This window comes from Heliconius melpomene, chromosome 21 (assembly GCF_056956725.1).
Source record: "Heliconius melpomene rosina isolate 202511_hmr_F chromosome 21, ASM5695672v1, whole genome shotgun sequence".
Classification (NCBI taxonomy): Eukaryota; Metazoa; Arthropoda; class Insecta; order Lepidoptera; family Nymphalidae; genus Heliconius; species Heliconius melpomene.
The window spans coordinates 6,249,752-6,263,628 of NC_140409.1; the positions used below are offsets into that span (position 1 = coordinate 6,249,752).

The window sequence follows — 13,877 nt, forward strand, 5'->3', positions numbered from 1 at the left end:
TCTTTTTATATATATATAGATCTTATTTTAGATTACAAAAGCAAAGATTACCATTTAGTTGATGATATGACAAAAAAGCTTTCACGTACATACAAAACGCATTGTGATGACGAAATAAGTGACGATTTTTAAAGGAGCTAAAAACTGCCACACACATATTGCTACGTAGATTATGAGGATGTGCTTCAGAGATTATTAAATCCTGGGATATTTATGAGAGATCGTGTATATTTCCAATAAAAAGTTTAGTAAATATTTTCGAGATGAAAATTTGTATTAGAACACTGATTCAGGTGTTAAAGCATTATATACATTATTGATTATACATGATATGATTGAGATACGAGTGCATTTTTCGATATTATTAAAAAAAAAAGAGAATGTTATGCCATTTGTTTTTTCCAAAGCAAAATTTTTCTTTATTGTTGTTTTTCGTAATTTAAGTAATTAAGTTTTTAGGTTAGGTTTTTTAAAACATTATCTGTTATTACCTCCTAAATTTTCTTTTATCTTGTTACAATCTGTACATTAATTTATACATAAAAACTATCAATATGTATGTGCGTTTTTACCTGATCGCTATTACAGTATGTAAACATGAAATCTGATTTTATTAAAGTAATAAAATGTTCAAAGTAACACTGTGAAATTTAAAGACATTTGCTATTTAATAAAATAATGAAAATCCAGATTAGAAACATTAATTATTTTATTTTCGTTATGGTCAGTCAATGCCATAATTTTTATTGACAATATGTTGAATTTTATTCAATAAGAATACTTTTTAGTTTCGTATTGCAAAAGAACTCTAATGTAGAGCATGGTAAAGTTAAAATACCTCGAAAAATGTAACCAGAACGTTGCAGCTACTGTAAAAAACGTAAAATGTAACCAATTTGTCCAGTGATAATACAGTAAATTTATTAAAATATCTATATATATTTAAAAAAAAAAACTTCATTCACACTCAAAGTACTCCACAAAAAGTTGGTTGACCAATATTATTTATAGTACTTAACACAAGTCTTAATAGTCTATACTATAACAATATTTACATAAATTTAAAACATTGAAATAAGAATCTTAGGTATATATGTACAAAATTTTTTCAAACTTAATTATTTTGATAAAAAAGTTGACTAAAAAGTTGACTAAAAATACTACAAAATTAATAATTTAAAATGAATAAGGTCTCCTTAGAAATTAAATTAAAAAGTTGAAGTTAAACTTTCATATTAAGTAATAACAGTAAAGTGGAACTAAAAAACTAGATACAATATTTAGAATCCCAAAAAAAGTTGTGATCGTACATTTTAACTTACATCTAAAACTATGGTATTACTATGTACTAGCACGTAATATTTAGCGTAAACACATTCTGGAGTCATCTTATATTTAAATTCACATATTTTGAAAGTAAATTAACTTTATTTCACACACAGTATTATTCTGTTCTGCACTATTAATGCGTGGAATATTATGCGAGAAATAATATTCATTCAGGAATAACGTGAATGTCCTGTTCCAATTGTAAGACACATGTCATTTTGTAAACTGTCCCACACATTACTGCCGACGATATAGTATCGCAAGCAGCTCGCACTGCGCTCCTTTTGCCGAAGCCGCGATGCCGAAGACCTGATTGAGATTCTGCAAAGAGGAATATTTGTGACATTTAAGGTATTAAGTAAGTAATGTAACATGTAACTTACAAGCGGGATGGTTTGAGTTTGATTTTCTGCGGGATACATCGCGACGTTGAGTTCCAGAGCACTAAGACAGGCAATGAATTCACATTTCTAGCGGGTGACTCCACGCCTACTTAATTACGGGCCGCCACTAATGTTATATATGTAATTTCAAATATAATAATATTACCACAATGCTATTGTTGCTGTCGGTAGAACCCCGACGCGTAGCTCGGGAGGCCGGCGTGGTAGGAGGAGGGCGTGGGCAGCGGCGCGGACGTCGGCGGCGCACTCACTGGAAGTTATTCATTATCACAACAAATTAATAACGCGTCTACCACGTGCAATTAGTGAAATGACACAAATTTTAATATACATTTGTATATTCACATTTCATAATGGTCAATCTTTGTATAGTTATCTCTCATGAATAGTGCTAATTTCAAGTGATAAAAAGAAGTCTTCCTTTATTTAATTAGGCTGCTACTTGTTAGGCATATACATACCACTGGGGGTTGGTTGGTATGGCGGGGGGTAGTACATCCTTGCGGGGGCGGGGGCAGTGGGCGCGGGGTTAGCCGGGGGAGGGGGAGCTAACGCAGCTCCCGCGTACTGGTATGTGGGCGGCGGCGCTGTCTGCATTGGACTGTTCACTTTCATCTCGTTAACAAGTTGATGGCACCCATTCGTGTTGCTGTTGTGGCTCGCATGTTTTAGTATATCTGATGCGAAATCACTTGCAGACCCCCGTTCCGGAGCGTTTGCTAAGTAGTAAAATTGTGTTGTTAACAAAATTCAAAATGTAACTACATTGAAGGTTTTTATAAGTTTCTTTTTTATTACTAAATTTGTTTTATTCTTTCACTAGGATTATTACCTATACAGTTTTACCTGTTAATATATATATATACACACAAGTATATATATATATATATATATACATATATATATATATTATATGTATATTTATATATATATATATATATATATATATATATATATATATATACAGGGTGTCCCAGGAGTCAACGATAAAACGAAACCAGGCGATAGACCAAGTCGTGACAGTTATGAGAAAAATATAAAAAAAAATCTTTGTCATGTATTTTTCATATTATATTGATTTTAAAAAATATAGGAAAAACCGACACCCTGTGATGGTTTTTCAAGTCCCAGGACTACAAATATATACATATACTTGTAATTTGTAAAACATTAGTAGATGTAAAATTACCTCAGCCAAGAATCTAAGTGTATTATTTATTTAGTAACTTTGAAAAAAGAGGACAAGATCTAGAATATATCTTATTCACTTTTAAACTTCTCAGTTAGTTATATAGTCTTTATTTTTGGTTTCGCATAGTTACAACGATCTTAAAAAAGTCTAACAAATGACATATTTATTTGTTCAGTAGTGAATACCAGTGTACTAACATTGTTTTAATATGTCCAGGAAAGATTGCAATACATCAGACTTAGGTGCAGTGTGGGTACGTCTTGGCACCGTCAGCGTCTGTAGCTGCGTCTCGTCCAGCCTCAACGTTGATGACAGCATCTGAACGTATCGCATTTACAAATAGTTATATTATATAAAAAATACTTTTAATTGTAATATACAGAGTTAGCAACAAGTGTATACAATAAACTTACCGATTCTAAGTTTCTCCCACCTCCGAATATGCAATCCATAAGTTGAATCAGGAATTGTTTAGGAACTGCAGACATGCCCTAAAAGTAAATAAATTTAAATAATACACTTGGGAGTGAAAATTAATAAGTAATAAGTTAAATTTTAGTTACAACTTTTTCAAGTTTTATAGTTGGGTGTTTGAAAATGTTTACTATATTGTTACATTTTTTTTTATCAGCTACACACTGTACATCCCGCATATACCGGGTTAGGCAGAGGGAACCTTTCTCAACTCGAACGAACTACATACTCGAGAGTCTGTAGTTCCATAATATTGCTGAACATTACATTCAAATTGTTTCTAATCTAGTCCCGAATAGCTTAAATTCTAAAGCAATCATTCGACCACAGTAGTTTAGAGCGAAAAAAGTTTAACTTACTACGGCTACGTAAACTTTTGGGCCCAAATCTACCAAATGAAATGTCTGAACACTAGGTATATAGCCTTCAAGCGATTTCATAAATAATTGGAGTTGGTATCATATTTTATATATAATTTTGGGCTACGATATCCTAAAAACATTTTAATTTAATCCTTAAATCCTATATCTTACAAAAGCTATGTAAACAACTTACAGAAAGGATTGAAGACGATTGATTAAATTGTGGCAGGACGTCGTTGAACTCCAAATTTGATGCGATCTGCTATAAGTAATTGAAATAATAATTATAAATGTAATATGGCTAGTATATACGATCAGTTTCTATTTTACTTTAAGTCTATTAAAATAAGTTTTTAATGCAAATGTAAGAAGTATAAGACAGTGTAAGAAGCTCAGAAGCGAAAAAAAAGACAATTCTAAATCCGAAATCCGCAGCAATTTCCCGAATCCATTCTAAGGATCTTCTTGTAACACAATCTATTTAACATTCAAACCAATTCAGAAATAATCCCATATGAAAAGTAAGATTATTATGTTTATTTTTATGCTAAACTAGCAGTCTGTATAGTATCTATACTAATATAATAAAGCGGAAGAGTTTGTTTGTTTGTTTGTTTGAACGCTAAGATCTCTGGATCTACTGGATCGATTTACTTTGTTTTTGTTTTGTATGAAAGCTGCATTCTTCAGAAGTGCTATAGGCTATATAATATTACATTACACATATATACTAATAAATTAAAATACTTTCTAATTTGACATGCAATTTATTCTGCCATGTTAATAACAACCGTCGTCGCTACGCGACCGCGTTCCTTACCGCGTCATTTTGATATTCATCCTTATGAAAATAAATATAATAGTCACTTTTAGCATTTTATATAGATTGAAATTACATTTCTATAGAAATTATATTCTTATATTTCAAGCAGGCGTAGCCGCGTCCGGGTCCGCTAGTAATATATAAAGAAAGGATGGAATGCTAGAGCAGTGCAAATGGCAAGATATTAGTTTAGCTTAGCTGCGTTGATGAGACGGCGAAACGTCAGCACAGATGCGTGTTTAGCCGTACACAATGCAGCGTGTTGGCGCTCCGTGCCCTCTGACTACCCCGTTAGGGATTAAGCGTGAAGCTAAGTTATATAATCATTTTTTATTTGCTTTTGCTCGGCTTGATTACCATGTTAAGGTGTGCCTTTCTGGAATAGCTTAGTAATCTTTAATCTTACGGTTATATACAATTAAATATATTATATATATTTATTTACCTCTAAGTACTCTTCAATGAGATTATATAGGTCTTGATTAACCAGTGATCTCAATAAGTCTTTTCTATTTTGATATTCTAGCAGCTTTTGTTTGAAAGCAAGCGCTTCGTGTTCTTCATCTCTCTGTAACCGTGTTATCTTATCTCTCAACGATTCCACTCTAAAATTATAAAATTGTATTGTATATTACAATTACATTTTTAGAAACAATATATGTGGGGAACCTGATCTAATCATTTTCATTTCGAAATTTATTTTTATTTATTTTTGATGTAATAACACTGAAATCGCCGCGCAATAACAACCACGTTAAACGGTTTTAATTTTGTCATATATGAATTAAAATTATATTTGTCGTTATCAGCAAACTGGTATCATAAATCTAAATTAAATCTATGAATTTTAAAAAATTCTATATCGAAAATTAACTGACGTCCATTTAGCCCTTTATTTTACTAACATTGTTTTTACTTACAAATTGCAAATAGAACCAAGATTAAGATATCTAGTTTAATTTAGTGTTTGTTAAATATATAGTGTGTACCTCTTCGCATAGCCTCAGCATGTGTTAACATATTAACAGCTCTAGGTCTTAACCTAGAGCCAGAACTTCATTCTAATGTGAATGACCAGGAGCTTATATGCTAGATTTTAAAAGCTATAGCACTTTTAAAGGGAATACTGTAAATATTAATTCTAAAAATTCGCTATCATAAGAAATATTTTTGTTACGTGACGCGCTTTGCATAACACAAAATACTCCCACATGTGTGTAATCTTTTTTAATAATAAAAACTAAAAGCTACTTATATTTTATACGATGATAGAACATACAGTTTCAAATAATATAGAAGAATGTTGGTATGTTACTTAACCTGATCTCGCGTTGCACGCACTGTTCACAGTGAGCAACTGCTTCTTTTTCCTCCTCTGTCTTCTTGAATTTGCTAGGTTGCGCTGAGAACAAAACAAAAAATAGCCAAGCCATACACAACAGGTTATGTAATTCACAAATGATTTTAAATAAAACAAGCACAAACTTATCTACGCTTTCCGTGACATTGCACTTTCTTGCACATATATCAATAATTGGAGAATAATTCTGATTGTTATGTTTAGTTTTTTCTTTTGAAGTTTTTCGTTTTTGTTTTGCAACAGGTGCAAAAATACTTTTTCTTTAAAATTATACATTATTATGCAATACATTATATGTCTAAAACTTTTTATCGTTGAACAAGTTACTAATATAATGTGCACTGGAATATTTTGTTATTATATATTTTTAGAAAATATTATACATTCTTTTTTTTTAACGCAAATTATAATTTACGCAAGCAGACACGGAAAACATACCAAGTAAAATAATTATTTAAATGCAATAGATACATAAACAATATTTTTTTCAAAACAATGTTACTCATGTTTATTGTGGTTGTACAGATCAATTTATCTGAATGTATCAGAATGAATTTATACAATCATTCTGATTTAGATCACATAGCGTCGTACGTGGTCACCAGGAGTTATAAACACGTCTCTCACAGATGCTGTGCATCGTCACATCCCAAATAATAGTACAAGTTTTACATAACAATAAAACTTGTATTATTGTGGAGAGACGATGCACAGCATCATTTTAAGGCTCCTGGTGAGAATCTGCTATGAGGTAAGCGTAGCGTAGCGTAGTGACCATTAGAGATCAGCAGTGGCGTAGCTAGGGGGGTGCGAGCGGTGCGGTCGCACCGGGCATCAAAGTCGACGATCAGTTTGTTTTTTAGACCTTAGACCATTTAAAGGGCATCAAGTCCTCTAAGCCGCACCGGGCATCAAAAGGAAAGGGGCATCAAAGTCGACGATCACTTTGACAGATCAGTCGTGGCGCAGGGAAACAAAGAGTTACTGTAAAACCGACTGGTTGTGGGTTCGATTCCTCACTCAAGGAGATGAAATATTTATTTAAATTTCCATTTTTTCGCTCTGGTGTCGAGGCAAAGCGCGGCGATGAGTTCCGCCTTTCAACACGCAATGCCTCCAAAATTCGGCGGAATGTGGGGAACGGAGTGTCTTAACACTAGGTTCTCTCTGCCTACCCTGTTGTGTGCGGGGTACAGCGTGAAGCTGATTTAATTTTGAATGTTGGAATTTTGTTATTTACCCCCTGATGAATAAATGACAAATGCATATAAATGTACAATTTTGAAACAAATAAAAAACATAAATAAGCTTCACGCTGTATCCCGCACACAGCAGGGTAGGCAGAGGGAACCTAGTGTTAAGACACTTCGTTCCCCCTTAAAAACATTATTTTATAAAAAAACAACTGTAAGGCTATTCAATAGCTTATCCATTGTTTGTTTTTTTTTTATTTATATTCGCTAAAGCTTTATTTTTCTTAGATATAAGTATGTAAGAAACTAAAGATGATTAATTTAGTTTCTTACATCGCTGAGCGTTAAGTAAAGAGAAGGGAAGTTGTATGTTCCACATTTCAGAACTTTGTTTAGTGCATTAAAAATGATTTTAACATCACAATCTTTTAAAGATGCTAATTTTAGTTTGAGAACCATTTTTAATTTGAGAATGTGCAGATATTGCAGGTGACGGGCGACTAGCATTAATGTGGTTTACTTCAATTAGACCAATCACTTATGAATCATCTTATATCACAGTAAGTTACTGTGAGAAGAGTTGGCAAGAAATTCAACAGTTACTCTTCCAAAATATAATTTACTATTAATGTGTAACAATCAACTTCTTTCAATCTACTTCTTTCTTATAAGTGCGCATCGATATCATTTAATTCATGTTATTGTCATTATAGAAATATTGAAAGAATACAAAGCTGTAATATATTTTTCATATTAACTTTATTTTTTTGTATATTAATACAGAACTACGGACTATAAGAATGCCATCCATGAGTATTTTTTACTTTATTAAATAATACAGAATACCATACGTCTGTATTTCCCTTTAATTATTATTATACTCTTATTCTCTACTTACGCAAAAAATCAAGGTGCAGGTATTTTTAGTTTCATTGTGTTTTTTAAATTTATATTATCTACCTGTTCGCATAGCCTCAGTTTGTTATTAAAATGACTCAAACCCATACTTGCACCACCGTAGGTCGCATCAACACTCGCCAGACTTGATGCGGTCAAACGCAAGCCTATTCCATATAAAAAAAAATAAAAAAAACGCGATTTTTATTTTGTTGGGAATCATCGGGAGCTTTTTATATATTAGATTAAAAAAGCTCTTTTAAATGGAATACTAAAAAGATTAATTCTAAAAATTCGCTAATATAAAAAATGTTTTAGTTACGTGACGCGCTTCGCACAACACAAAATACTCCCAAAGATGTTTAATCTTGTTCAGTAATAATGCTTATATAAAAAGGAACTCATAAAACATACAGTTTCAAATAATATAGAAGAATGTCGGTAGGTTGCCTAACCTGATCTCGCGTTGCACGCACTGTTCACAGTGTGCGTCTTTTTCCTCCTCCGTCTTCTTGATGATTTTGCTAGGTTGCGCTGAGAACAAAATCAAAGATCGCCAAGCCATACACAACAGTTATATAATTCACAAATTATTCTATATAAGACAAGCATAAACTCATCTACGCTTTCCGTGACATTGTCATTTTTAGCACTTACATCAATACTTGGAGAATTATTTTGAATTGTTATGATGCAAATACAATAATTTAAGATAACTTTAATCTCCTCATATATGTATATAAAATAATATTCAAATTAGCTTAAGAATTGAAAACCCCGATAAAATGACCTTTATCTATTTATACATTATTCGCACCCTATTAACACCCTCTAAATTTAATTTCTTTCAAGCAAGTTTTTTTATATATCTTATAAAAACGCATGAAATGTAGGTTCCACGACGTTTTCATCTCAGCCATTATATAATTCCAACCATCCAAAATAATTTTATTTCAAAAATATTTTCATTGGGTAGCGACAAAAGATTGCAGAGTTACATGACACTATTCTATAACACTAAGATTTCAAGCTTTTGTTTTATCTAAAGTTATATATTCAAATTCAAGTATCTTAAGGCATGTTCATGATAAAATAAAATACATCAAAAAATAAAAATGACAGGACCCGACTTGGAGAGAAATGGTACCGCCGCGGAAATACCGTCTTCAAAAAAACTGACCAATTGTGAATTGACCTCGCCCACCGAGGGTTCAGTACAAATTTACATAAGTTACAATGTCCCAAAGTACAACTTCAACTTCATTTTATAAGTTTTTGATTCTTTTTTATAAAATATGGAGAAAATGACAAACACTCGTATTTTTGGATTGCAATGACTTAGATGCTTAATTTTTTTATATTAAATTCAGCTAGATATCTTCATGTTATATTGAGAAAAATGGTATTGACAGAATCAATGGACAGATAGCAAATTATCCTATAAATAGTCAATTTCTACTTTTGAGACATGTAGAAATCATATATATGTAAATGATATATAAAGGTGTTGAATATATAACTTTATTTTTTTTTATGTTGGTTAATAATAGCTGCTTATGGCTTAACAGCTGCAAAAATATTTTGTCTTTAAAATTATAAAATATTATGCAATATATGTATATAAAATGTAAATAAAACTTTTTATCAAGAAACAAAAGTTAATAAGAAACAAAATTATTTTAGAAATTTTTAAATATTCTTTTATTTAATGCAAACTAAAACAGTGTACGCAAAAAGACACGGAAAACATATCAAGTGAAATGTTAAATAGTTTTATCAATGCAATAGATATATATAAAATTTATTTTGAATGTTGGAATTTTGTTATTTACCCTATGATGTATAAATTAACAATTAGAAAAAGACTATAGCAATAGCTTAGCATTTTTTCGTAATTTAATATTCGCTAAAGCTTAATGTTCCTTAGAGGTTATCATCTTTGGTTTCTTATATCGCTGAGCGTTAAGTAAAGGGAAGGGAAGTGTATTGTGACGCTATTTTTAACATTCCACATATCAGTATTTTGTTTAGTGCAATAAAAATTATCTTACCATCACAATCTTTTAAAGATGCTCGTTTAAGTGAACCATTTTTAGTTTGAGAATGTGCAGATATTGGAGGTGGCGGGCGGCTAGCATCAAACCTAAAAAGCCATGTTACATATTAATAATATAGAATAAAATTTGTATCAAGTCTTTACTTTAATTTTTTTTTAGATTTTACGCACTTGGGAAAAACTGTTGGTGGTGGTTGAGCTACTGCATACACTGAACTGTTTTGAGGTGGTGGTGCTATAACAAAAAAATACAAGATCATAATATTAGTAATTTGAGCTGCAGACATTTTCAAACATAAAAGTATTTATGGACAAAGCCAGTGTTTAGCAAGAAATAATATATTTTTAACAGCTTTCTTCTTCAAAATGGAGGAGGACCCTAAATTAGTCAACTATATATTTTTTTGTATGTTTCTAGATTCCTTTGTAAAGATTTTCATTTTTATTAATATCAAAGTGCATACTTCCCATAGCCATTAAAGTAGAATAGAAATCCTGGAATTTTATTGGCAAGAACTATGTATTTAATAAAATTGCATATTATAATAATATATTTGCATCTGGTTGCCACAATCTGAAGATATCATTAAGCTGATGATGATTAAAAATAAATATATACAGATGATAATAAATTGATGCGATATATTTATGAGTTAGTATTTGGATTATTGAAAATTAAAAAATAAATAAATAAACAATACATCTACACTATTTAAATTAATTTATTATTTTGAAATCCTATAAGTGTTCTGTATTTTTCTTTTGAAATGCAGAACTCTAAAAAAACAAGCCCAGTAGTTCATTAGGGTTATCAATCTAAAAGTAGCAAAAGGAATTCAAATAAAGTTCTTTTTAAAACGTAAAATAACCTATGTTATACTGCACAAGCCAATAAACCAAGCATTGGTCATATGATTTCCAATATTTTTATCACTTTTATACAAGTCCACAAATGGGATATAATCATATATTTATTAAGAAAATGTAATTACCTGTGAACATTGCTACTTGAGCTTGTGGTGTTGTTACAGTTGAGGGAACTGTCGGTGGCGGTGGAGGCGGTAATAACTGTTGTATTGGAAGCATGTTTGGTGTCTGTCTTGTCACCGTTACCGCTGCAGGCAACGGCGCACGAGCAGGTGGGGGCGGCGCACTCACTGGCGCTGGAGGTGGTGGAGGCGGAGGAGGGTGTCCCACAAGCGATTCTTGTATATATAAAGCTATTTGCGGTATCGTTTCAGCAGCTGTAGCCGACATGTTGGCGTGTCTTTCCGCAAGGACTCTCGGTAGTTGTCCCGTCGCAAAAAATAAACTTTCTTCCTCTTTTGTTGTGTGTAGATAAGTACAATGTTCACGAGTACATCCAGGAGGGTTCTGATAGTCGTGACAAAATTTTAACACCTTTTTCATTTCCTCAAACTCGAGATCATGACGAAATTTACATTGAATATTTTTATTACAGGTGCCCCAAATAAAATTACGACATATGTCCTTTTTATTTTCAGTTTGAGTCAAGTTTTCATTATGAGGCTCAAAATCTGACAAGTTCTGTGGCTGCCCTGGCATCGTTGGCTGTCGGCCATTTTGCTCACATCTACTGCTCATGGACTGAACATATTATCAAAAAAAACCTTTTATTTCATAAGAAATGATGAAGAATAATTAACTTAAATCAAATTACTTACCGTAATTTTTTTAACACTGTCAGTTGTACCAAAATAAGTAATCTAACTTTTGTAAACAATATATCTTTATATAACATTAAATAAATTCACATTAACATCACACACATACCATCCATATCTTTATGTATGTAACAATTTTATAAATATGTAAAGATTAAAAGGTTAATAGTGAAATAATGTCTTTTAAAATACAGATTACTCTTATTACAAATACAATCCATATTCTACATTAATCATTATTTTATTTTGCGTTCAACGCGAACCTAAAGGTAGACACACACACAATATTATTGACAATACCATACTGGCAATAATATTGTTTAATATATGGCCCAGCATACTATACAATATTATTGACAATATTTCGTCGTAAAATCTGACGCAGTCGCTCAGTGTCAGTAGCTTCATTTGTGTGCGGACGTATTAAATCTAAAACTTCAAACTTCGCTTACTTAATAGAAAAGGCAATCATTTTTTATATCAAAGACTGGATGAGAAAAAACTGAGTTTAATCATTTTAATAAAATACAACTAACAGAGGTCATTCGTGAACAGGAATAATTAATTAAATTATATCCTGTTAAACAGCACCAGCAAAACTATACGGAATATTTCTATTTATTATCATATACTTATTTTAGGACATTATAAGAGTATGTTACTATCAATTTAATTAGACAATAGTAATGGCACTAATTTGTAAATTGAGTTTACCATATAAAATGTACTGTTAAATAGCATTAACAACACTGTATAGAATTATTCTATTTCCTATTGCATTACTTTTATTTAAGACCTATAAGCAATATGTTATTCTCGTTTCAATTATATGTAATAATGAATGATGCATTTATATATATAAATAATATAAGGAATAATACACTTACTTTATTGATTGTGGAAACTTAAACTTTTGGGCTTAATTGTAAAGAGTTGAGATGTGGTCTTAAAAATTTGAATTTTTTTTTTCAATCTTAGAATAGTAAATAATAATTAATTGACATACTAAAAGTGGAGAAAAATGAAAAAAAAAGTTTTATTGACAATTTATTGACAATATTATTGTACGTGTGTGGCCTGGTATACAAAATAACAAGGTCCAACAGACCAAATTGATCACAGATAATGTATATAAATTTACTAAATATTTATGACTATGAAAATGACTGACCATAGACATTATTACGGAAAAAAAAACATATTTTGTTGTTTGTGTAGGGTACCGCTCTGTGACAGCATTTCACAGAATACATTCTGTATACTACTAGCGGCCCGGTAGTGGCTTCGCCCGCTTAAATTACTGAATTATTTACTTAATACACTGAATTACGTTAAAACATATACATTACATTACGAAACACACTACTTACATACATAACGATAATATATACATGTGATCAAATTTTTTCACATTAAAAATGTATCTGATACACAGATTTTGTAGGCGCTCGCATTTATCTAGGTGTACTTGTGATAAGTCAAGGCAACAGGAATCGGCTTAGTTGATAATGGGAAGGAGTGAAGCGGCTAATGAAATTTTTGTTTTAATTGGTAGAACATTTTTCCATGTTCTTAGAGAACCCATTGTGGCAAATATCTTACGGCTAATATTTGAAACATGCGATGTCCAAGATAAAGTGTTATCCATGATAATACCCAAATTTTTAACGGATTTTGTGTAAGATAATAGGTATACAATCAAACATAACAATAGCTGTTCGCAAGTAATTTTTTTTGTATGGCAGTTGATAGACCCAGTGTTGCGTGTCGTATGCTTTGTAATTTAGTGCCATTTTCATTATTCTTGTCTAATCTCAAAACTTCATTTAGTTATCCAAGAGGTCTTCCATCTGATCATAGTTTAATTTTAATAGTCAGTTAGACAGCTAGGCTAGGCCGTTGTGGCGCAGCGGAACAAGGGTGTGACTGCAACGCGACGGTTGTGGGTTCGATTCCCACTCGAGGAAGTGAAATATTTATTTACGTTTATATTTCCATTTCTTCGCTCTGGTGTCGAGGCAAATCGCGGCGTTGAGTTCCGCCACTCAACACGCAATGCCTCCAAAATTCGGCGAAAAGTGGGGAACGGAGTGTCTTAACAC

At 31.6% G+C, this 13,877-nt stretch overlaps 1 protein-coding gene across 2 annotated transcripts; it reads right to left on the reverse strand.

Annotated features, from left to right (window-relative positions):
- Nucleotides 1–691: 691 nt before the first annotated feature.
- LOC146527036 (uncharacterized) lies at nt 692–12,055 on the reverse strand. Of its 2 annotated transcripts, none has more exons than XM_085205501.1 (12): nt 11,776–12,055; nt 11,083–11,698; nt 10,262–10,325; nt 10,086–10,177; nt 5,905–5,986; nt 5,030–5,189; nt 3,955–4,020; nt 3,339–3,416; nt 3,123–3,243; nt 2,195–2,452; nt 1,879–1,983; nt 692–1,650 (listed from the first exon to the last, which is right to left on the reverse strand). In XM_085205501.1, exons 2-11 carry the CDS (start codon nt 11,693–11,695, stop codon nt 1,886–1,888), a joined length of 1,632 nt encoding a protein of 543 aa, XP_085061627.1. In that variant the 5' UTR covers nt 11,696–11,698; nt 11,776–12,055; the 3' UTR covers nt 692–1,650; nt 1,879–1,885. The 2 variants fall into 2 exon arrangements, with proteins under 2 accessions (XP_085061627.1, XP_085061626.1); XM_085205500.1 differs by having other exon boundaries at nt 3,955–4,023; nt 11,776–12,053.
- Nucleotides 12,056–13,877: the final 1,822 nt, after the last annotated feature.